At 37.5% G+C, this 26,215-nt stretch overlaps 1 protein-coding gene and 1 pseudogene across 1 annotated transcript; both read right to left on the bottom strand.

The window, feature by feature from the left end:
* Positions 1-1,042: 1,042 nt before the first annotated feature.
* On the bottom strand, positions 1,043-18,051 carry LOC130962681 (uncharacterized). Its single transcript, XM_057888861.1, has 5 exons — positions 17,727-18,051; positions 2,525-2,721; positions 2,059-2,244; positions 1,290-1,416; positions 1,043-1,137 (listed from the first exon to the last, which is right to left on the bottom strand). Exons 2-5 carry the CDS (start codon positions 2,711-2,713, stop codon positions 1,043-1,045), a joined length of 597 nt encoding a protein of 198 aa, XP_057744844.1. The 5' UTR covers positions 2,714-2,721; positions 17,727-18,051.
* Positions 18,052-22,353: 4,302 nt separating this feature from the next.
* The window catches only part of LOC130963735 (uncharacterized), a 50,035-nt pseudogene continuing 46,173 nt past the window's right edge, over positions 22,354-26,215 (bottom strand).

Here is a 26,215-nt window from a genome sequence, read left to right as displayed (position 1 = left end):
AATGACAAGATCCTTGTAGAGTCCTTGGTCATGATTTATTTGGGTCAAAGTATGAACAGATACCTATGTTATTTGCCTTTTTTTTGTACATTTTTAAGCCATTTTAAGTCTACTCAAGCTTAAGAATGACAATATAACCAGTACTTACGGGTATCAGCTCCGTCTCTACTCAATCAGCCAAGGTATGGTTTCAGTTTTCTTTATGTAATATATTATGTTTCATGAAACTTAGGCTAATTGACCTTAAGATAGGATTGAATATTTGGGTGTATGTTTAATTGTGTGTGAATTTGATGTTTGAATATAAGTTGTGGGGTGATGATGATATAGAGTTTTGGGATGTAGGATATATGATATTATTGATATTGATTGTTGATTTTTAATGATTATAGAGGTTTGATGAAGGTTGTGATTTATTGTTGTTGATGAGGGTTTGTTGATATTGTTGATGATTAATGATTTTGATGGTGTGGAATTAGTGAAATTGGGACATTATTGATGGTTGAGTTGATGAATGATTAGTATGAACTTTTGTGTTGTTTTGGGTATTGTTTGGGTTGTGAGTAACTTTGCTTGAATTGAGAGTTTTGGTAAAGTTGAGTTTTTAGTATTTTTGGTAAAAATGGATTTTAGGCCAACTTTGGTAGATCATATCTTGAGCTACAATTATTGAATTTGATTGAATTTTATATCAAATTAAATATTATTCAGAGGGCTTTAAAACAGTATAGATTTTGTGGAAATCGAAATTTTGTAGAAAAAGATATGATCGTTGGAAGTTGGTGTCGAAAATCTGAAATTCTGTGATGTTGCAGAATTTGTGATTTTTGGCATGTGCGTGTGCTCTGAACAAAGATCATATCTTTACTTGTGCGTACACATCCCCTTGTGCGTACGCGCACCCTGTAAATCTTTGAAAATGTGCGTATGCACACACAGGTATGCACGCACACTCTGGTGCGCACACACACCCTTCAAATTTACAAGTTGTGTGCACGCACAATATCATGTGCAACATTTGAATATCAAGCAAGAGCCAAACTCATTTACCGGTCATACGTGGCTGTCCTTTATGGCAAGCAACATGTAGTTTGAAGACAATGATATTCTTTTCATTCCTATCATCCCCAGCATTATCTATTCACAACAAAAAAAAGAGACAAATTCAAGTCTGCCATATTACGAGATCTACACAAATGGCAAAACAACCTATATAAAATTTTATCTATCACACAAGAAAGATATTTACGTAATCAGAAACAAATTAGGTGACAACATAGAAATCAGACCTGGATATTCAATTAGCCTGGGATCAGCACTTATTGGTATGAGGCCTAATCTATGGGATAAAGCTTCATCTTGTATAAGTGATGTATTGTTTGCAATGTAAACTCTTTCAATAGCCATTGTTGGTACCTAAATTTATAACCATCACGTCAGAATTTGATAATCTCCATCAAACTATTAATGGCAAAACATAAAATTGGAGAGAAAGAAACTATGAAAGGCCAACACATCAAGGTGAAAATAACACTGCCAGAAGATGTTATACACTCCCAGGGGTAATTCTGGTCCACAGTTTACCAAAGAAATTTTTGTTTGGCTAAAGCATCAAAGCAAAGTAACATATCCCTGTTTTTGACATCATCAACAAAAAAAAAGACAAACAATAGCCGGTTGGAATTCATCCTTCAACTCTTTGAACGTAATATTTGGCTATGAGATTGTGAAAAAAATTAAATAAATACTTTTTGTATTAGAAAAAGAAATTTCATTGAGGAGATAGCATAAAGATGAGGATACGAAATCCACAAATAAATATGAGAGAGTTAGCTAAGACCTACATGGGTACACTATGTAACAATGGATGCAAATCCCTCTTAATATCGGCTAGAGAGGAACATCAAAGTTATGAAAAAAGAATCATTAAGGACCCTATATTCCAACCAAATGTACCAAAGCACTTCAAAATGGACTATAAATGATGCAATATTTAAGATAAACAAGTCTGACATACTGATTATAAATATTGAAGAAAGCATTAAATAAACATTTCACCTCTGCTATAAGGATTCTTCGAAATGCATTGGCAAGTGAAGGATCAATACCAATCATATCAAACTCTATGTCATCATCTGTGAGCCGCTTCACTTCAACTTTGAAGTTTTGACTGAAATTATCTAACCGCAAGCTATTATCAACACCTAATGCTGCATAAGCACCAGAATACTGTATGGTATCTGTCTACAAACATCAACATAGGAAAACATAAATAGCAAGCAACCGATAAAAAAGAAAAAAGAAAAGAAAATTTAGAACCAGCATATACTTATTACTTAATCACTCAAAAAGTGAAATAAGCTGAAAAAAAAAACTACAAGTTTTCATTGAAACTCATTAACACCTATCATACAAACACAAAACACAAATTCCAAAATAATAAAATTACAAACTGGATTTGAGAGAACCATAAGGAAAAAACAGACTAAAATAAAAAATAAACATAGAAATAGCAAGGTTTTACATGCTGAGGAGCATCGTTGTTGCAGAGGACCCGGGTCATGAGAAGCTCAAGATGTGGAGGGAGCTTTGTTGGCACACTTTCCAAGCTCATTATGTAATCAAGCACTCCATTTTCATGCTTTATTTCTTTATTCTGATTCTCTTGTTCTTCCATCTCGGACATTGACTCGTCTTCGGAAGATGACGACATTGCTGAAACTAAATAAATTTATAACTGCATCACATCAAAGTTCATCCACAATAAACACCAGTATCATAACAAGTATCAACGATTCAACATGCAAGATGGCATGTTATCAAGAGCTATTTGGACAAACACACGTAACATCATTTTGTATCTATATATGACATATACAAATGTTCAAAAACAAGAAATCGTACACTGTCATAACCATTCATCATCATAATCACCTCAATAATCTAAGTAAAAGTAAAACAGAACATGCAGTTAACATCATCAAATCCTAATTAAACTTAATCACCAGTGAACAGCCAACACAAATAGGAAGAAGAAGAAGAAACCCAAATAAGGAGAAACAGTAAACAGAGGATGAGATTCTGAAAGGAAAAAAAGCAGAGTCAGAAAGCAAAAATAAAGAGAGAAGAACCTATAAGTGCTGTTAAGTCACTGATGGACTATGCTCCGCCGCCGAAATTCACGCTACCGGTGAGAAAGCCGATTGAGAGAGTAGGAGAAAGAAGAGAAAGCACCCTTGTCGAGTCAATTATGGTGTTTTGCAACTCATGCTGTGGTATTAGGGTTCTTGTAGGGTTTTTGAAGAAAACATCTAGTTTTTTTAATTATATTTTTTTATTTTAAAACACAAATATTTAAAAATATTTTATCTTTTTTTGTTTGTTAAAATATCTTTTTCAGTGATATTTTTTAAGGACCAAACAAAAAATCAAGGTTGTGAAAACCGGACCGATCAATAAACCGGTAAAATTATTGATTTAATAATTTATGGGTTCGACCAGGGTTCAACTGGTTTAATCAAATATTAAATATAATTGTGTGTTTGGCACAGAGAAATTTTGGCACGAATCTCCCTTACCCTCAAACACCTCTGCAACGCTACCCTCCACTTGACCCCTCTTTCGCTTAGGTTTTATACTCGGACCATATTGAACAACAGCACTTGCAGCCTCCTTCTCTATGTTAGTAGAGGCTTCCTTTTCATTTTTCCTGCGCTGGCTAAAAAACGACTTCAACCCAACAGTGGTGATTGTGGGAGCTTTCTCGGCTACAAAGACAAAAACACAAAGCATAATCAGAACAAATAACAAAAAGAAACCGCAGAACACCAAAACTCAAATTACCTATATGATCTAACACAGCCTGCCTATCAGTGTCCCACTTCAACAGTTCAGTAATTGACAACAACCCTTTCGGACCCAGAGACTTAAATAGAAACTCCATGACAATATCATCATCAGGGAACCTATCATCTACATCTAACACTTGGTATGGTTCCGGACACCACGACAAGGGGAACTTCTCCACAAGATGTTCATTCAGATAAAAGGGAAATTCCTCAGGAATACTCCTAACTTTGACAAACATAGACTTAAAATCTTTGAACTAGGATTTATACAAGCCAAATATCGCTCGACGGAGATTGCTACTCAAATTCACCCACAAGCCTAGACCCACCCCTTTAGCTTGAAACAGTGAAAAGAACGACCTAAGAGGGAGGATGACCTTAAACCTCCATTAATATTTCAAAGGCCTGAACAAATCACGAAGAATTTGGGTGAAGCTGGGTTGGAGCGCAATTTAACCAATACAATACCCACACTCAAACTTGGTAAAACAAAGCCTGACACCCAGTTCTGTAAAAGGACAGCTATAGATGTAGAAAAAGGACCAGTCACTCAGTTGGTTACATACACGGTCATATTTTTGACAAAGTAATAATTCTATTCTAAAATTACTCCCCTCCTTAACGCATAAATCCGATCCCAACAGTTTCACAGACTCATCATTATCGAATTGAGAAGAGTAACCTCTAACCTTGGCATCAACCTAACAACATGGGTCACTTTCATTCCTTTTCCCCATCAAGAGACAGAATAAATAGCAAGAAGGAAATAACAAGTAAGAAAAGAAAAATCAACACTTACCCTTTTTTCTCTTTCTCAGAAAAAGAGGAAACAATTTTTCTTCAGGGAAAATCAGCAATAAAGAAAAATAAGCTCAAAAGGTGCAAGTAAACATAACACCTATACAACCAAATGGTTACAAAACCACCAGAATTTAATTTGTATCGTCAAAAAAAGAGCATTAACTCTCATCCAAATCCAACAGACAAGGGTACCTAGGAAAGCAGGACATGTTTCACATCCATCAAGTCAGAATAGCGCGAAGGACAAGACACACATTAAACGCAGGAACATTTCAAATTCCGTATAGAACCAAGCCGAGCTTGGGGGCTACAGACACAACACAAACACCAAATCTAACTGGCCGAGGTATGCACAAAATCCATATAAAGCTCGCTTTGATTCTATTTAAAACCAAGACAAGCTTGGGGGCTATGATACGTAACCCATACCTCGGCCACCTAGAAGCTCGGAACAAAACAACAAACTCGACATAATCGGACCCGAATATTTGAATAACACAAAGGTGGTCAGAGAAATCCGCTCCCCTCAAACGAACACTTAATAAACAACCAAATATCTCGGACATACTTATGCAACGGGTAAGAGGACTCATCTATAAAGCCGAATATTCAATCTCGGCAGAATCAGGTTCTTCTCTAAGTTTCATATTATTTTAATTATATTCAAATAGCCTTCTATTGACTTGAGCGTCGGAGTATCTTGTGCAGGTATTCCCGCCGCGGTGTTTCGCCCAGGACCGACGTATAGCTCTTCACAGGAGAAAACGAAGTGCTCGAAAATGCTATACCTCAGCAAAACCTACTCAGACGAATCAGAAATATAATCATTATTTTTTGTAAGCAAATTTTTTTTGTTACCTTCGTAATGTGGTAGATCATATAGTGTAATATTTTGCTATAATTGATTTTGTTGTTTGCTTTGTAGTTTTATCCCATATTTAGAAATAGTTCTAATGACACTAAGGGTGTATTTGATAGTGGGGATTGGGACTGAGATTGGAGAATTAGGATTCAGTATTATATTTGGTGACAAGATATTGGTACTAAAATTTTAGTTTCTGTCTCTAAAATTTTAGTCTCTTCAGTCTCTCCAAAAAATAGAGACACATGAAACTAAAATTTTTGGAGACGAAGACTAAAATTTACGTAAGTTTCTACATAAAATATCCCACTATATTTATAATAATTCAACATTACCCTTTGATGAGCAGATAATTTATACGCTTTTTGGCATTGTTTTTAGTATGTTTTTAGTATGTTTTAGTTAGTTTTTATTATATTTTTATTAGTTTTTAGTTAAAATTCACTTTTCTAGACTTTACTATGAGTTTGTGTGTTTTTCTGTGATTTCAGGTATTTTCTGGCTGAAATTGAGGGACCTGAACAAAATTCTGATTCAGAGACTGAAAAGGACTGCAGATGCTGTTGGATTCTGACCTCCCTGCACTCGAAGTCAATTTTCTAGAGCTACAGAAGCCCAATTGGCGCGCTCTCAACGGCGTTGGAAAGTAGACATCCTGGGCTTTCCAGCAATATATAATAGTCCATACTTTGCCCAAGATTTGATGGCCCAAACTGGCGTTCCAAATCAGCTCAAGAATGCTCGGCGTTAAACGCCGGAACTGGCACAAGAATGGGAGTTAAACGCCCAAATTGGCACAAAAGCTGGCGTTTAACTCCAAGAGAAGTCTCGACACGAAAATGCTTCAATGCTCAGCCCAAGCACACACCAAGTGGGCCCGGAGGTGGATTTTTATGTCATTTACTCATCTTTGTAAACCCTAGGCTACTAGTTCTTTATAAATAGGACCTTTTACTATTGTATTTTCATCGGGGTAGCTATCTTTGAGTTTTATGCTATCTTAGATCATGGGGCTAGCCTCACGGCCATGCCTAGACCTTGTTCTTATGTATTTTCAACGGTGGAGTTTCTACACACCATAGATTAAGGTGTGGAGCTCTGCTGTACCTCGAGTATTAATGCAATTACTATTGTTCTTCTATTCAATTCAGCTTGTTCTTATTCCAAGATATCACTTGTTCTTCAACTTGATGAATGTGATGATCTGTGACACTCATCATCATTCTCACCTATGAACGTGTGACCGTCAATCACCTCCGTTCTACCTTAGATTGGGTGGATATCTCTTGGGTTCTTTAACCGGAATCTTCGTGGTATAAGCTAGAATTGATGGCGGCATTCAAGAGAATCCGGAAGGTCTAAACCTTGTCTGTGGTATTCTGAGTAGGATTCAATGATTGAATGACTGTGACGAGCTTCAAACTCGCGATTGTGGGGCGTTAGTGATAGACGCAAAAGAATCACTGGATTCTATTCCGACATGATCGAGAACCGACAGCTGGATAGCCGTGCCGTGACAGGGTGCGTTGAACATTTCCACTGAGAGGACGGGACTGTAGCCATTGACAACGGTGATGCCCAACATACAGCTTGCCATGGAAAGGAGTAAGAAGGATCAGATGAAGACAGTAGGAAAGTAGAGAGACGGAAGGGACAAAGCATCTCCATTCGCTTATCTGAAGTTCTCACCAATGAATTACATAAGTATCTCTATCTTTATCTTTATGTTTTAGTCATATATCATCCATAACCATTTGAGTCTGCCTGACTGAGATTTACAAGGTGACCATAGCTTGCTTCATACCAACAATCTCTGTGGGATCGACCTTTACTCGCGTAAGGTTTATTACTTGGACGACCCAGTGCACTTGCTGGTTAGTTGTGCGAAGTTGTGTTTATGCCATGGTATTGAACACCAAGTTTTTGGATTCATTACCGGGGATTATTTGAGTTGTGAAAAGTAGTGATCACAATTTCGTGCACCAAGTTTTTGGCGCCGTTGCCGGGGATTGTTTCGAGTTTGGACAACTGACGGTTCATCTTGTTGCTTAGATTAGGTATTTTTCAGAGTTCTTAAGAATGAGTTCTAGAGTTTCATGATGATCTGTTGAAGTCTGGCTGGCTGTGAAGCCATGTCTAATCTTATTGGACCAAGGTTTCAACTTATCATCACAAGAGCTTGTTGATTTCTATCAACCTTGCTATTGGAACAATGATCTGCTAAGGCTTGGCTGGCCATTGGCCATGTCTAGTGTTTTGGACCGAAGCTTTCTTTGAAAGCTTGGCTGGCTGTGAAGCCATGTCTAATTCCTGGACCGAAGTCTTAGACTTGCATTGCAATGATTCCTGGAATTCTCATTAAGAATTTTGATACCTTTATTTTCTTTTCCACTTAATTTTCGAAAAAAACAAAAAAATTACAAAATCATAAAAACCAAAAATATTTTATGTTTCTTATTGAGACACTAGTCTCATTTTAAGTTTGGTGTCTTGCATGCATTGTTTATTTGATCTTGGTTCTATTTTCAAGTCAACAATACAGGGAACTGAAGATTCAGTACATGCAGCAGAGGAATTATACAGAAAAAGCTGGGCGTTCAAAACGCCCAGTGAAGAAGGAAAAACTGGCGTTTAAAAGCTAGCCAGGGTGCCTGGCTGGGCGTTTAACGCCCAAAAGGGTAGTGCTTTGGGCGTTAAACGCCAGAATGTGCACCATTCTGGGCGTTTAACGCCAGGATGGCACAAGAGGGAAGATTTTGTTTTTAATGCAAATTTTTTTCAAGTTTTCAAAGTTTTTCAAAATCAAATCTTTTTCAAATCATATCTTTTCAATCATATGTTTTCATAATCAATTTCTTTCCTTTTTCAAAGATACTTGCTAACAATTAATGATTTGATTCAACATTTCAAGTATGCTGCCTTTTCTGTTGAGAAAGGTTTAATGTTTGAATCATATCTTTTCTTGTTAGGCAAGTCATTATTTTTTAAAATCAAATCTTTTTAAATTATTTTTCAAATCATATCTTTTCAATCATATCTTTTTAAAACCATAACTTTTCAATCATATCTTTTTAATCACATCTTTTTCAAAATAGGTTTCAATCATATCTTTTTGATTTCTAATTTCAAAATCCTTTTCAAAAATCACTTGATTTCTTTTCCACTCTTGGTTTTCGAAAATCAATTAGTGTTTTTCAAAATGTTTTTAAAATCTTTTACTTAATTTTCAAAAATTTCTTCCCCTCTTCTCACATCCTTCTATTTATGGAGTACCACTCCTCCTCAATGCACAATTCGAACTCTATCTCACTAAGTTCGAATTCTTCTATCTCTTCCTTCTATTTTTTTGTTCCTCTGACACCTCAAGGAATCTCTATACTGTGACATAGAGGATTCCATATTTTCTTGTTCTCTTCTCTTTCATATGAGCAGGAGCAAAGACAAAAGCATTCTTGTTGAGGCTGACCCTGAACCTGAGAGGACCTTAAAGCGAAAGCTAAGAGAAGCTAAGGCACAACTCTCTGTAGAGGACCTAATAGAAATCTTCAAAGAAGAAGAACCCATGGCAGCCGAAAACAACAACAATGCCAACAATGCAAGGAAGGTGCTGGGTGACTTTACTGCACCTACTCCTGACTTCTATGGGAGAAGCATCTCTATCCCTGCCATTGGAGCAAACAACTTTGAGCTTAAGCCTCAATTAGTTTCTCTAATGCAACAGAATTGCAAGTTCCATGGACTTTCATTGGAAGATCCTCATCAGTTTTTAGCTGAATTCTTGCAAATCTGTGACACTGTCAAGACTAATGGGGTTGACCCTGAGGTCTACAGACTTATGCTATTCCCTTTTGCTGTAAGAGACAGAGCTAGAATATGGTTGGACTCACAACCTAAAGAAAGCCTGAACTCTTGGGAAAAGCTAGTCAATGCCTTCTTGGAAAAGTTCTTTCCACCTCAAAAATTGAGTAAGCTTAGAGTGGAAGTCCAAACCTTCAGACAGAAGGAAGGAGAATCCCTCTATGAAGCTTGGGAAAGATACAAACAATTAGTCAGAAAGTGCCCTTCTGACATGCTTTCTGAATGGAGCATTATAGGTATCTTCTATGATGGTCTGTCTGAACTGTCCAAGATGTCTTTGGATAGCTCTGCTGGAGGATCTCTTCATCTGAAGAAGACGCCTACAGAAGCTCAAGATCTCATTGAAATGGTTGCAAATAACCAATTCATGTACACTTCTGAAAGAAATCCTGTGAACAATGGGACAAATCAGAAGAAAGGAGTTCTTGAGATTGATACTCTGAATGCCATACTGGCTAGAACAAAATATTGACCCAACAAGTCAATTTGATCTCTCAAAGTCTGTCTGGAATGCAAAATGCACCAGGCAGTACTAGGGATGCTTCATCTGAAGAAGAAGTTTATGATCCTGAGAACCCTTCAATGGAAGAGGTGAATTACATGGGAGAGCCCTATGGAAACACCTATAATTCTTCATGGAGAAATCATCCAAATTTCTCATGGAAGGATCAACAGAAACCTCAACAAGGTTTCAACAACAATAATGGTGGAAGAAACAGGTTTAACAATGGCAAGCCCTTTCCATTATCTTCTCAGCAACAGACAGAGAGTTCTAAGCAGAGCCACTCTGACTTAGCAACCATGGTCTCTGATCTAATCAAAACCACTCAAAGTTTCATGACTGAAACAAGGTCCTCCATTAGAAACTTGGAGGCACAAGTGGGACAGCTGAACAAGAAAATTACTGAACTCCCTCCTAGTACTCTTCCAAGCAATACAGAAGAGAATCCAAAAGGAGAGTGCAAGGCCATAAACATGGCTGAATTTGGAGAGGAGGGAGAGGTAGTGAACGCCACAGAGGAAGACCTCAATGGACATCCACTAGCCTCCAATGAGTTCCCTAATGAGGAACCATGGGAATCTGAGGCTCACATTGAGACCATAAAGATTCCAATGGATTTACTTCTGCCATTCATGAGCTATGATGAGTATTCTTCCTCTGAAGAGGATGAGTATGTCACTGAAGAGCTAGTTGCTAGATACCTTGGAGCAATCATGAAGCTAAATGACAAGTTATTTGGTAATGAGAATTGGGAGAACGAACCTCGTTTGCTCACCAAAGAACTGGATGACTTGTCTAGGCAGAAATTACCTCCAAAGAGACAAGATCCTGGGAAGTTTTCAATACCTTGTACCATAGGCACCATGACCTTTAAGAAGGCTCTGTGTGACTTAGGGTCAAGTGTAAACCTTATGCCTCTCTCTGTAATGGAGAAGCTAGGGATCTTCGAGGTACAAGCTGCAAGAATCTCACTAGAGATGGCAGACAACTCAAGAAAACAAGCTTATGGACTTGTAGAGGATGTTTTGGTGAAGATTGAAGACCATTACATCCCTGCTGATTTTATAGTCCTAGAGACTGGGAAGTGCATGGATGAATCCATCATCCTTGGCAGACCCTTCCTAGTCACAGCAAAGGTTGTGATTGATGTGGACAGAGGAGAATTGATCATTCAAGTGAATGAAGAATCCTTTGTGTTTAAGGCTCAAGGATATCCCTCTGTCACCATGGAGAGGAAGCATGAAGAGCTTCTCTCAAAATAGAGTCAAACAGAGCCCCCACAGTCAAACTCTAAGTTTGGTGTTGGGAGGCCACAACCAAACTCTAAGTTTGGTGTTGAACCCCCACATTCAAACTCTAAGTTTGGTGTTGGGAGGTTCCAACATTGCTCTGAGTATCTTTGAGGCTCCATGAAAGCCCTCTGTCAAGCTACTGACATTAAAGAAGCGCTTGTTGGGAGGCAACCCAATGTTATATTTTATCTATTTTCCTTTGTTATTTAATGTTTTCTGTAGGTTGATGATCATGAAAAGTCACAAAATCAATTGAAAAAGCAAAAATGGAATGAAAAACAGAAAGAAAAACAGCACACCCTGGAGGAGAACTTGCTGGCGTTTAAACGCCAGTGAAGTTAGCAAATGGGCGTTTAACGCCCAGTCTGGCACCATTCTGGGTGTTTAAGGCCAAAAAGTGGCACCAGACTGGCGTTAAACGCCAGAAAAGGGCAAGCACCCGGCTTTAAATGCCAGAAATGGGCACCAGCCCGGCGTTTAACGCCAGAATTGGCAAAGGGTGCATTTTTGCACGCCACTTGGTGCAGGGTTGAATTTTCCTTGACACCTCAGGATCTGTGGACCCCACAGGATCCCCACCTACCCCACCACCCTCTCTCCTCTTCACCCATTCTCTTCACCACTCACATCCATCCTTCGTAAAACCCCACCTACCTCACTCCTTCATTTTCACACAACCTAAACACTACTTCTCCTCTTTGGTCGAACCACAAAGCCACCTCCATCTCCTCCATTTCTTCTTCTTCTACTCTCTTCTTTCTTCTTTTGCTCGAGGACGAGCAAACCTTTTAAGTTTGGTGTGGTAAAAACATTGCTTTTTGTTTTTCCATAACCATTTATGGCATCCAAGGCTGGAGAAACCTCTAGAAAGAGGAAAGGGAAGGCAAAAGCTTTCACCTCCGAGTCATGGGAGATGGAGAGATCCATCTCAAGGGTGCATCAAGACCACTTCTATGAAGTTGTGGCCATGGAGAAGGTGATCCCCGAGGTCCCTTTCAAACTCAAAAAAGGGTCAACTTTGATCAAAGGTTGGACCAAGTCCTCACAGACATTTGTGAAGAGGGCGCTCAATGGAAGAGAGATTCAAGAGGAAAGCCGGTTCAACTGAGAAGGCATGACCTCAAGCCCATCACTAAGAAGAGGATGGAGCAACCAAGAGATCCCACTCATCATGAAATCCCTGAGATGCCTCAAGGGATGCACTTTCCTCCACAAAACTATTGGGAGCAAATCAACACCTCCCTAGGAGAATTGAGTTCCAACATGGGACAACTAAGAGTGGAGCACCAAGAACACTCCATTCTCCTCCATGAAATTAGAGAAGATCAAAGAATCATGAGAGAGGAGCAGCAAAGACAAGGAAGAGACATTGAGGAGCTCAAGCACCCCATAAGATCTTCAAGAGGAAGAACAAGCCGCCATCACTAAGGTGGACCCGTTCTTTAATTTCCTTGTTCTTTATTTCCCTGTTTTTCGAAAAATTTATGCTTCTGTTTATCTATGTTTGTGTCTTATGATCATTAGTATCTTAGTGTCTATGCCTTAAAGTTATGAATGTCCTATGAATCCATCACCTTTCTTAAAAAAATGTTCTTAATTGAAAAAGAGAAGAATTGCATAAATTTTAGATTTTATAACAGATTAATTATTTTGATATGGTGGCAATATTTTTGTTTTCTGAATGTATGCTTGAACAGTGCATATGTCTTTTGAATTTGTTGTTCATGAATGTTAAAATTGTTGGCTCTTGAAAGAATGATGAAAAAGGAGACATGTTACTGAGGATCTAAAAAATCATAAAAAGGATTCTTGAAGCAAGAAAAAGCAGTGAATACAAAAAAAGAGAGAAGAAGCAAAAAAAAAAAAAAACGAAAAAAAGGGAGAAAGAGAAAAAGAAAGAAAAAGAAAGAAATAAAGTTGTGATCCAAGGCAAAAAGAGTGTGCTTAAGAACCCTGGACACCTCTAATTGGGGACTCTAGCAAAGCTGAGTCACAATCTGAAAAGGTTCACCTAATTATGTGTCTGTGGCATGTATGTATCCGGTGGTAATACTGGAAGACAGAGTGCTTTGGGCCACGGCCAAGACTCATAAAGTAGCTGTGTTCAAGAATCATCATACTTAACTAGGAGAATCAATAACACTATCTGGATTCTGAGTTCCTATAGAAGCCAATCATTCTGAATTTCAAAGGATAAAGTGAGATGCCAAAACTGTTCAGAGGCAAAAAGCTAAAAGCCCCGCTCATCTAATTAATACTGATCTTCACAGATGTTTTTGGAATTCATTGCATATTCTCTTCTCTTTATCTTATTTGATTTTCAGTTGCTTGAGGACAAGCAACAATTTAAGTTTGGTGTTTTGATGAGCGGATAATTTATACGCTTTTTGGCATTATTTTTAGTATGTTTTTAGTATATTTTAGTTAGTTTTTATTACATTTATATTAGTTTTTAGTTAAAATTCACTTTTCTGGACTTTACTATGAGTTTGTGTGTTTTTCTGTGATTTCAGGTATTTTCTGGCTGAAATTGAGGGACCTGAGCAAAATTCTGATTCAGAGACTGAAAAGGACTGCAGATGCTGTTGGATTCTGACCTCCCTGTACTCGAAGTGGATTTTCTGGAGCTACAGAAGCCCAATTGGCGCGCTCTCAACGGCGTTGGAAAGTAGACATCTTGGGCTTTCCAGCAATATATAATAGTCCAAACTTTGCCCAAGATTTGATGGCCCAAACCGGCGTTCCAAATCAGCTCAAGAATGCCCGGCGTTAAACGCCGGAACTGGCACAAGAATGGGAGTTAAACGCCCAATCTGGCACAAAAGCTGGCGTTTAACTCCAAGAGAAGTCTCTACACGAAAATGCTTCAATGCTCAACCCAAGCACACACCAAGTGGGCCCGGAAGTGGATTTTTATGTCATTTACTCATCTTTGTAAACCCTAGGCTACTAGTTCTTTATAAATAGGACCTTTTACTATTGTATTTTCATCGGGGTAGCTATCTTCGAGTTTTATGCTATCTTAGATCATGGGGCTGGCCTCACGGCCATGCCTAGACCTTGTTCTTATGTATTTTCAACGGTGGAGTTTCTACACACCATAGATTAAGGTGTGGAGCTCTGCTGTACCTCGAGTATTAATGCAATTACTATTGTTCTTCTATTCAATTCAGCTTGTTCTTATTCCAAGATATCACTTGTTCTTCAACTTGATGAATGTGATGATCTGTGACACTCATCATCATTCTTACCTATGAACGTGTGACCGTCAATCACCTCCGTTCTACCTTAGATTGGGTGGATATCTCTTGGGTTCTTTAATCGGAATCTTTGTGGTATAAGCTAGAATTGATGGCGGCATTCAAGAGAATCCAGAAGGTCTAAACCTTGTCTGTGGTATTCTGAGTAGGATTCAATGACGGAATGACTGTGACGAGCTTCAAACTCGCGATTGTGGGGCGTTAGTGACAGACGCAAAAGAATCACTGGATTCTATTCCGACATGATCGAGAACCGACAGCTGGATAGCCGTGCCGTGACAGGGTGCGTTGAACATTTCCATTGAGAGGACGGGACTGTAGCCATTGACAACGGTGATGCCCAACATACAGCTTGCCATGGAAAGGAGTAAGAAGGATTGGATGAAGACAGTAGGAAAGCAGAGAGACGGAAGGGACAAAGCATCTCCATTCGCTTATCTGAAGTTCTCACCAATGAATTACATAAGTATCTCTATCTTTATCTTTATGTTTTAGTCATATATCATCCATAACCATTTGAGTCTGCCTGACTGAGATTTACAAGGTGACCATAGCTTGCTTCATACCAACAATCTCCGTGGGATCGACTCTTACTCGCGTAAGGTTTATTACTTGGACGAACCAGTGCACTTGCTGGTTAGTTGTGCGAAGTTGTGTTTATGCCATGGTATTGAACACCAAGTTTTTGGATTCATTACCGGGGATTATTTGAGTTGTGAAAAGTAGTGATCACAATTTCGTGCACCACCCTTGTTTAATGAAAATTTTTACGGTAAAACATTGTCTTCTTTCTCAATTTCCATTGTGGTTCAATTTCTCAAACAGTAAATCAACGAAAGAGACAAAGAAGGATTCAACGGCAAACACCCACTAACATCATGGTAGTGACCAACAACGTGGTACCCAGAAGCGCCACCGAAATCAATGTCTCTTCGCAATGGCGTGCTCTAACGTCATGGGAAGAGGAGGCGCCAATATCACAATTCTGTGAGATGATTCATGGTGCCGCGATTGAGAAGCAATGCACACAAGAAAATACGTGTAGGCTTTGCTCCACTGGGTTTGTCTTTTGCTACCAGCGGCGGGGATGAAGTGCTTTGACGAAGGGGGTTGAATGCTACTTTCAATTACAGGGGCTAGGGTTTTTTTTAAACTGAAATATAATAGGGTTATTAAGGTAACTTGAATCATTTCAGTTTCTATCTTAAACCAAAAAGGATATTAAGACATAACTCAGTCATGTATACTCTACACCAAACACAATACTTAAATTAAGTTCAATTTCAGTCTCCGTTCCAAACACAGCCTAACAACACTAATATTTGTGGTTCTCTGCATCATTCATGTTAGTTTTTGAGTTCACTTGAGTGTAGTTATGTTCGGATGATGTCAAAGGAAATGTGACGGGATCTCGTTTTTAAACTCCAGTCCTTTTTAAGTAATTTTCTTAAACCTATACAACCATGTGTCGATACTAAAATAATTTATCTAAATCTACAATTGTATGAGGGGACAATGCCGCATGGGATATAAAGACTGGCATGGTTTCTTGTTACTGCCTGTAGTGCTACTTGACTTTCTACCTTTCTGGTTCTCTAAACCTTTTGGTTGTGGGTAACTAACTGATTTAAAATGCGTTGCTCAATTGCTGTATAGTAATCATTTATTATATGTTAAGCTTATTTTGGTTTGGGTTCATAGGGGATAAATTAATTTCAAGGGGAAAAGTTCTTTTCCCATTTTGTAACCATCTTTTTGTTTGGCTTCAGAGGTATAAATTAAATCAAGTATTCCACCTTGGGAACAATTTCAGCCTTTAATTTGATGGTTCAAACGAGGAATTTTTTTTTATAAAATCTCCATTCAGATTTCCTATTTCTAAAAGGGTTGAATTCACTCCAAGAAAAGAGAGCTTTTATATCAAAAGAAAAAAATATATATTCTTAGAGGATTAGATAAAGATAATAACAATACAAACCATGTGTAATCATGCACTACTACATTTTCACCATTACTTTCGTTGCAAGATACCACACAGAAAATTAAGAGAGCTCAGTAATTACTCGTTCACACTTATCTTCCAGAATCTTCACAGCTTCAGTGAATAGCACTTTAGGGGGCAATGCTCCAGCCTGATTCAATAGTAACTACAAGGGTGAAGAGGAAAAAAGGAAGTAAAAGATATACAAGTAATTTTGAGAACCTATAAACGCAAAGAAATCACAAAACACTATATATCGAAAATCAATAAATCATGAAAACAGTTACCAATGTAAGCATAACTAAGTCACAAAAACAATAAAACACAAACACAAACACAAAATAGTAGCAATCGAGTCTCCAGCAGCACATCATTATGCAAAAAAACACAAAATCCAACATAACTGAAATCAATAAATCTTGAAGACAGTCACCATCTAAGCATAATTAAGTCACAAAACAGCAGCAATTCAATCTCCAGCAGCACATCACTATGCAAAGAAATCACAAAATCCTACATAACTGAAATAAATAATCATGAAGACAGTCACCATCTAAGCATAATTAAATCACAAAACAGTAAACCAAACACAAACACACACAAAATAGCAGCAATTCAATTTCTAGCAGCACATCACTACTCAAAGAAATCACAAAACACAAAATATCAGCACAACAACAGCACAACAGAACATATGCTGAATTAACTAACTTAACAATCTAGGCACAATTAAGCCCAAAGCATAGGTTTAGTTAACTTAATTAAACACAAAAAAGCTCTGTAGTGAACAGCAGAGAGCCAAAAAACACAGCACAGCAGCGAAGAAGACACAAACCAGAGTATAACACAGCATAGCAGTAGTGAGTAGTGCCATTCAATAATTAATATAATTTGATAATTTCTGAACTAAAAAACAAACACGAACAGTAGGCACTAATAGTGAGCTATGGGATACAACAAGAGTATTAAGCATCAACTTAAATTTATCATCAAGAAAATTTAACAAAATTTAACAACAAAAAATAAATAAAAGAATGAACAAACCAGTAACAATTTATCGGTATCAATTTATCATCAATCAGTAATCCAGTAACAGTTAATCAACCCGAACAAACAAGAAAAAGCCAGTTAATCAACCCAGAACAAACAAGAACAAGCCAGTAAATCAATTCAAAACAAACAAGAACAAGCCAGTAACAGTTAATCAACCTAGAACAAACAAGAACAAGCCAGTAACAGATTTAAAATTTATTATCAAGCAGTGAGCAAAACCAATCAACGAAGAAAAAGTACCGAGCACTGACGGAGCATCCGAGCAGTACCTTCGGCGAGGGCAGTGACCAGAGATTTGAGGGAGAGCCATAGACGACGGGAAGCTGGCGACGAACACTGGCGAGCTGGAGACGGACGACGGGGAGCTGGCGACGAACACGACCGAGGGACGACGGCGGAGTAGGACCTAGAGACGCTGGCGTTGGGAGAATGGAAGGGCCTTCGAGCAGGACGAAACAGGAGAATTGGCGAACGACCGCGACGAACCAGGCGACGACGGTGAGACCAATGGCGGCGCGATGGAGGCTAGGGTTGTGCTTTGGGGAGAAATAATGAGAGTATAGATGAAATTGAGGAATGGGGCTCGAAAGGGGGGCAAGGGCTTCAGGTGACTGAGGACGAGAACCGGGCTCTTCTATTTTAAACAAAACGCAAAAACGACGCCGTTTTCATAAAACCGGCCGAGTCCCAATTCGATTCAACCGGCCGGTTTCTGACCGGTTCAACAATTTTAAAACGATTTTTAAAATAACAATTTTTTTCATAATTGTCAGAACCGAACCAGTAATCGAACCGGTCAAGTTACTAGATTACTGGCTCATTGGTTCAACCGGTAGATCACTGATTGAACCGGTTAACTCGATCCTATGTAAATAAAAAATAAAAAATAGTCAAAAATTTAAAATTAAAATTTAAAATACATATTTTTACTAACATTTTAAGAATATCTAGCTATTCTAAAATAATATGAAACATGAATAATAAGTATTTTGTTAATTTTATTCTATCATAAATATTTTATATAATTATTTTCAAATTTTAGTAATTTATTAATTAATTTATATCTATTATACTATTATATACTACAAGTATTTATTAAAAAATAATATTAATAGATATTATATGACTATGAAAAGAAAAAATAAGTAAATTTATAGTTATTGTTAAATAAAAATATAATGAATTTAAAAATAGGTGAGTTTATAACTAAAATTAAAATAAATTAAATAGAAATAATTTATTTGATAACATATATCTATATATATAATATAATTTGTAAAGATATTAACTAGAAGTGTGACAGCCTGGTGGTTGTGACTTGCTTTTTTTTCTTTGAGGATAGGTGTTCGAAACCCACCCCACCTATTTTGAAAAATTTTAACTTTCAGCGGTTCGGTCGAACCAGTGTTATCGAGTTTGACCAGTTTTTACCGATTCACTCCGGGTTTGACCGGTTCGTACCGGTTCTCAACCTTGTTCGGTTCAATCAGCGGACCGGGCCGATTTAGGGTCCGGTTAACTAATTTTCCGGACGAACCGGCTAGTTCGGTCCGATTTTAACAACACTGGTTTTTTTTTGTTGGACTGAACTGCAAAACCTTCTAGTTTTTGGCTGGATTGATTCGATCGACCGGTTTAATCCGACTTTCAGAACCAGTTATCCAAGTTCTTGAAGGAGAGAGTTACTTAGAGCATTTTTAATGCATTATTTGAAATAGCAAACCAGACACTTATCCTAAAGGTTTGGCCCAAATGTGGGCCAAACGAATCAAAAATGCTACGCGGTTGGACTGGGCCCAAGTTGGGCCTAAGCCCAACACATATACACCCTTTAATGAGCCTTTTTTTCAGCTCATAACACACACACACACAGGGGGCGCCGGTTTTTTAGGGAAGAGTGGAAGAAGAAGAATACTATTCACTCTCTCCTTCTTTGAGCCATATCTTGAGCTACGGTGCTCCGATTGACGAACCGTTTGCAGCCACGCGAAACTCTTGTCGAGCCCATTATTTCTAGCAGAACAAAGTGGTAAGAAACTCACTCTTTCCTTCCCAGTTTCTCTGTCCTATGTCATTTTCAAAAATGGCTCTTTGAGTTGTTGAGTTTCTTTGTGTTCTTGTTGTTTAGGTGCAATCTAGCTTGGCTAAGTAGTGGATTTTACTCCAAAACTCGTTGGGCAAGGTAAGATATCACTCTACCCTTGTGTTTAGTGGAATGTCATAAACCCTAGCTTTGATTCTTGTTGTTCTTCATGTTATAGAATGTTCTTGGTGTTGTTTGGTGTTGAGTGAAGGCTTGAAAGCTTGTGGTGAAGTGGTTTTGTGTGTGGAGGGTAATCAGCCAAGGTATGGTTTCGGTTTTTTTATGTAATATGTAATGTTTCGTGAAACTTAGGCTAGTTGACCTTAAGATAGGATTGAATATTTGGGTGTATGTTTAATTGTGTGTGAATTTGATGTTTGAATATAAGTTGTGGGGTGATGATGATATGGAGTTTTGGGATTTAGGATATATGGTATTATTGATATTGATTGTTGATTTTTAATGATTATAGAGGTTTGATGAAGGTCGTGATTTATTATTGTTGATGAGGGTTCGTTGATATTGTTGATGATTAATGATTTTGATGGTGTGGAATTGGTGAAATTGGGACATTATTGATAGTTGAGTTGATGAATGATTAGTATGGACGTTTTTGTTGTTTTGGGTATTGTTTGGGTTGTGAGTAACTTTGCTTGAATTGAGAGTTTTGCTAAAGTTGAGTTTTTAGTATTTTTGGTAAAAATAGATTTTAGGCCAACTTTGGCAGATCATATCTTGAGCTACAATTATTGAATTTGATTGAATTTTATATCAAATTAAAGATAATTCAAAGGGCTTTAAAACGGTATAGATTTTGTGGAAATCAAAATTTTGTAGAAAAAGATATGATCGTTGGAAGTTGGTGTCAAAAATCTGAAATCCTGTGATGTTGCAGAATTTGTGATTTTTGGTATGAGTGCCCACGCACACTGCTGTGCATGTGCTCTGAACAAAGGTCATATCTTTACTTGTGCGTACATACACCCTTGTGCGCACGTACACCCTGTAAATCTATGAAAACGTGCGTACGCACATACAAGTACGCACGCACACACAGGAGATTCTTACAGTTGAGAGCGTTCGCACACTCTGGTGCGCACACACAACCTTCAAATTTACAAGTTGTGCGCACGCACAATATCATGTGCAACATTTGAATATCAAGCAAGAGCCAGACTCATTTACCGGTCATACGTGGCTGTCCTTTATGGCAAGCAACATGTAGTTTGAAGACAATGGTATTCTTTTTATTCCTATCATCCCCAGCATTATCTATTCACAACCAAAAAAAGGAGACAAGAGATTGGAGACTGAGATTGGAGAATTAGGATTCAGTATTATATTTGGTGACAAGAGATTGGTACTAAAATTTTAGTTTCTGTCTCTAAAATTTTAGTATCTTCAGTCTCTCCAAAAAATAGAGACATATGAAACTAAAATTTTTGGAGACGAAGACTAAAATTTACGTAAGTTTCTACATAAAGTATCCCACTATATTTATAATAATTCAACATTACCCTTGTTTAATGAAATTTTTAGGGTAAAACATTATCTTTTTTCTCAATTTGCATTGTGGTTCAATTTCTCAAACAGTAAATCAAAGAAAGAGACAAAGAAGGATTCAACGGCAAACACCCACTAACATCACGGCAGTGACCAGCAACGTGGTACCCAGAAGCGCCGCCGAAATCAATGTCTCTTCGCAGTGGCGTGCTCTAACGTCATGGGAAGAGGAGGTGCCGATATCACAATTCTGTGAGATGATTCATGGCGCCGCGATCAAGAAGCAATGCACACAAGAAAATACGTGCGGGCTTTGCTCCACTGGGTTTGTCTTTTGCTGCCAGCGGCGGGGATGAAGTGCTTTGACGAAGGGGGTTGAATGCTACTTTCAATTACAGGGGCTAGGTTTTTTTTTAACTGAAATATAATAGGGTTTTTAAGGTAACTTGAATCATTTCAGTTTCTATCTTAAACCAAATAGGATATTAAGACATAACTCAGTCATGTATACTCTACACCAAACACAATACTTAAATTAAGTTCAATCTCAGTCTTTGTTCCAAACACAGCCTAAAAACACTAATATTTGTGGTTATCTGCGTCATTCATGTTAGTTTTTGAGTTCACTTGAGTGTAGTTATGTTCGGATGAAGTCAAAGGTAATGTGATGGGATCTCATTTTTAAACTCCAGTCCTTTTTAAGTAATTTTCTTAAACCTATACAAACATGTGTCGATACTAAAATAATTTATCTAAATCTAAAATTGTATGGGGGTACAATACCGCATGGGATATAAAGACTGGCATGGTTTTATGTTACTGCCTGTAGTGCTACTTGACTTTCTACCTTTTTGGTTCCCTAAACCTTTCGGTTGTGGGTAACTAACTGACTTAAAATGTGTTGCTCAATTGCTGTACAGTAATCATTTATTATATGTTAAGCTTATTTTGGTTTGGGTTCATAGGGGATAAATTAATTTCAAGGGGAAAAGTTCTTTTTCGATTTTGTAATCATATTTTTGTTTGGCTTCAGAGGTATAAATTAAATCAAGTATTCCACCTTGGGAACAATTTCAGCCTTTAATTAAATGGTTCAAAAGAGGAATGTTTTTTTTTTTATAAAATCTCCATTCAGATTTTCTATTTGCTAAAAGGGTTGAATTCACTACAAGAAAAGAGAGCTTTTATATCAAAAGAAAAAACATATATTTTTAGAGGATTAAATAAAGATAATAACAATACAAACCATGTCTAATCATACACTACTACATTTTCACCATTACTTTCGTTGCAAGATACCACACAGAAAATCAAGAGAGCTCAATAATTACTCGTTCACACTTATCTTCCAGAATCTTCACAGCTTCAGTGAATAGTACTTCAGGGGGCAATGCTCCAGTTGATTCAATAGTAACTACAAGGATGAAGAAGAAAAAAGGAAGTAAAAGATATACAAGTAATTTTGAGAACCTATCAAAACAAGAATCCCTATCAGAAAAATTACACAAGATTACTTTGAAACATAGATTTTCAGATAAACATAAGTAAAATAAGGCCAGAGAGAGAGAGGTCAAATATGGTGGCAGAATGCTTGTTATGCAATTTTGCACTACACATTATGTTTTTGGTTTACACAGTACTATATTCTCTTTGGTTTACTCATTGTTATTTGGAATTGTCTCTCACTGCCTTACATGTGCTTTAGTATTTTTTATACAAAAAAGAAAAGAAAAGAAAAATTAGACAGCTTTAGACAATTTGAAGGCCTAATTTAACAAATTCAGCAAGAACCATAGTACTTACATATGAAGTGATCTTTAACACGACGTAACGATATACGATCTTCCCATTCTTTTCCCTCTCTAATGCATTCCCTACACAGAGTGCAATCTCGTGGTCTGGCTACCATGGCCCTTTTTTGCCTGTCCAACATTAACTCAGTATCTAGTTATTACACAACAGGGAAACTTTACATCATTTGCGTAATTTACAGAACGTTGTATACAATACGGAAAAGGCATTGATGTAAAAGCAATGGTAATTTCCAGAGAATATGTGGTCAACAATTGAAAAATATATCTGATGCAAGAAGCATGGATCTAAAAACAAAAATACCTTCCCTAATATCTTCAATGTCAAATAATTCAACTGGACATTTTTCTTTTAGTTTGACGGCCAGATCATCCTCAGTGTTCTCCAAGAGGACAACCTATATAAGTCAAACATACAGAGGCCAAGTTTCTATAAGTTCTGGTAGTGAGTAAATTTTAGCAACACTGATATATGATATTCCCTTACCTCCGGAAGCATCCGATACCAAGCAGTGGAAACTGGTGACCATTTTGCATGTGTTCTGCCAACACCTTTAACTGCATGAGCTTCAAGTTCAATTTCCTATTAAAACACATATACAGTAAACCAAATATAAGATTAGAATTACTGCTAGTGAGTCTTTCTCAGAAAGAAAAGGGGAGGGAGACCTGATAGTTTCCAATTCAAATTTGCTTATTCAAGCACTATGCTCAATAAGTTTCCAATTGAAAAGCACGTAGGACTACTACATCAGTACACACAAATGGCACGCAGTATATATAACACACAAAACTTACCCAATCCCTTTGAAGAGCTACAGATAAATTCCTTTTTCCAGTTTATTTATTACCAAGCATTCAATTGAAATGTATGTTACCCTAAATAGTGAGGTAGATAGAATTTTTACCTGACTAGGTCCAAGTTTAGCTGATATAATATCCAAATATTTAGGACCAATTGGATTGCTCAAAATTTCGGGAATCGATTCTTGACTGCAAGTAAATGATGTAAATGTCTTTAGTTTTTGAACTTGCACTTGGTTTGGCATCTTCAGCTATAAGCTCATTGACGAGCGAAACTCTCGCGCGATCTAGAATTCTTTTGCAAATAAATTCGCGTTGTAAGTATAGCTTCTAGACTGACAAGAATTCCTTTCGTACAAACGTTTGGTTGTCACAAGTAACAAACCCAATAAAATTTATAAACCGAAGTATTCAAACCTCGGGTCGTCTTCTCAAGGAATTGCAGGGAGGTATGACTTATTATTAGTTATGGAAAAGGTGGAATTTTGGGTTTTAAAAGGGTTGAACAAGGAAAATAAATTGCAGGAATTAATAAATTAATATATAATAAAACTCTTGGCAAGGTACGAAAATTTGGAAGTCCTATCCTAGTTATCCTTATCGATGGTGATGAGAATTGAGTTTTAATCCCACTTAGTTAACCTTTACTAAAGCAAAGAAAAGTCAAGTGGACTAATTAGTTAGATCCTCAAGTCCTAGCCAACTCCTAAGGAAGGGCTAGAGTTAGTAGAATTCAATTCAATTAGAAAAAATAACAGTTATCAATCACGATGAGTTTGACAACTCAAGAATTACCAATTAATCAACCAAAGCTAAAACGGAAAAATCTAAATTATTTATATAAATAAAGAAAAGCAATCATAATTCTGAAATACCTCAAATTATATGAAATAGAAAATCCTAACATGAAGGGTTCATAAGCCAATTTGGCAACATAAGTAATTAAACAGAGAGATAGACAAATCAAAGCACTAGAATAAATGAAAGTAAAAGATAAATCAGATTAAAGGAACATTGAACCTATAATGAAGATAAGTGGTCCTAAAATTGAAAGAAATCCTAATCCTAATCCTAAGAGAGGGGAGAGAACCTCTCTCTCTAAAAACTACATCTAAACTATGAAAGGTGAATAATTGGAAGATCTCTGATGAGCGGATAATTTGTATGCTTTTTGGTATTGTTTTTAGTATGTTTTTAGTATGATTTAGTTAGTTTTTAGTATATTTTTATTAGTTTTTAATTAAAATTCACTTTTCTGGACTTTACTATGAGTTTGTGTGTTTTTCTGTGATTTCAGGTATTTTCTGACTGAAATTGAAGGTTCTGAGCAAAAATCTGATTCAGAGACTGAAAAGGACTGCAGATGCTGTTGGGTTCTGACCTCCCTGAACTCGAAGTGGATTTTCTGGAGCTACAGAAGCCCAATTGGCGCGCTCTCAACGGCATTGGAAAGTAGACATTCTGGGCTTTCCAGCAATATATGATAGTCCATACTTTGCCCAAGATTTGATGGCCCAAACCGGCGTAGCAATTCGGCCTCAGAAATTCCAGCGTTAAACGCTGGAACTGGCATAAAACTTGGAGTTAAACGCCCAAACTGGCATGAAAGCTGGCGTTTAACTCCAGAAAAGGTCTCTACACTTGAAAGCTTCAATGCTCAGCCCAAGCACACACCAAGTGGGCCCGGAAGTGGATTTTTCTGTCATTTACTCATTTCTGTAAACCTTAGGTTACTAGTTTACTATTAATAGGATCTTTTGACATTGTATCTGTACCTCATGACACTTTACACGTTTTCTTTGTGTACCTTCCACAGCATGAGTCTCTAAACCCCATGGTTGGGGGTGAGGAGCTCTGCTGTGTCTTGATGGATTAATGCAATTACTACTGTTTCTTATTCAATCATGCTTGCTTCCATTCTAAGATATCACTTGTTCTTAACCCGGATGAATGTGATGATCCGTGACACTCATCATATTCTCAACTATGAACGTGTGCCTGACAACCACCTCCGTTCTACCTTAGATTGAGTAGATATCTCTTGGATTCCTTAACCAGAATCTTCGTGGTATAAGCTAGAACTGATGGCGGCATTCAAGAGAATTCGGAAGGTCTAAACCTTGTCTGTGGTATTCTGAGTAGGATTCAATGATTGAATGACTGTGACGTGCTTCAAACTCCTAGCAGGCGGGGCGTTAGTGACAGACGCAAAAGAATCAATGGATTCTATTCCGGCCTGACCGAGAACCGACAGCTGAATTCCGCGTGCTGTGACAAAGCATATGCAATCGTCTTCACTGAGAGGATGGGAGGTAGCCGCTGACAACGGTGAAACCCTACATACAGCTTGCCATGGAAGGAGCCTTGCGTGTTTGATGAAGAAGACAGTAGGAAAGCAGAGATTTAGAAGATGGAGCATCTCCAAAACCCCAACTTATTCTCCATTACTGCAATACAAGTAACCATTTCATGTTCTTTTGCTTTTTACAATCAATCCTGATAATTTCTGATATCCTGACTAAGATTTACAAGATAACCATAGCTTGCTTCAAGCCGA

Source organism: Arachis stenosperma, chromosome 2, assembly GCF_014773155.1.
Source record: "Arachis stenosperma cultivar V10309 chromosome 2, arast.V10309.gnm1.PFL2, whole genome shotgun sequence".
Taxonomy (NCBI): domain Eukaryota; kingdom Viridiplantae; phylum Streptophyta; class Magnoliopsida; order Fabales; family Fabaceae; genus Arachis; species Arachis stenosperma.
Note: the sequence above shows the minus strand (reverse complement) of the source record. Positions and strands in the feature narration are given on the sequence as shown.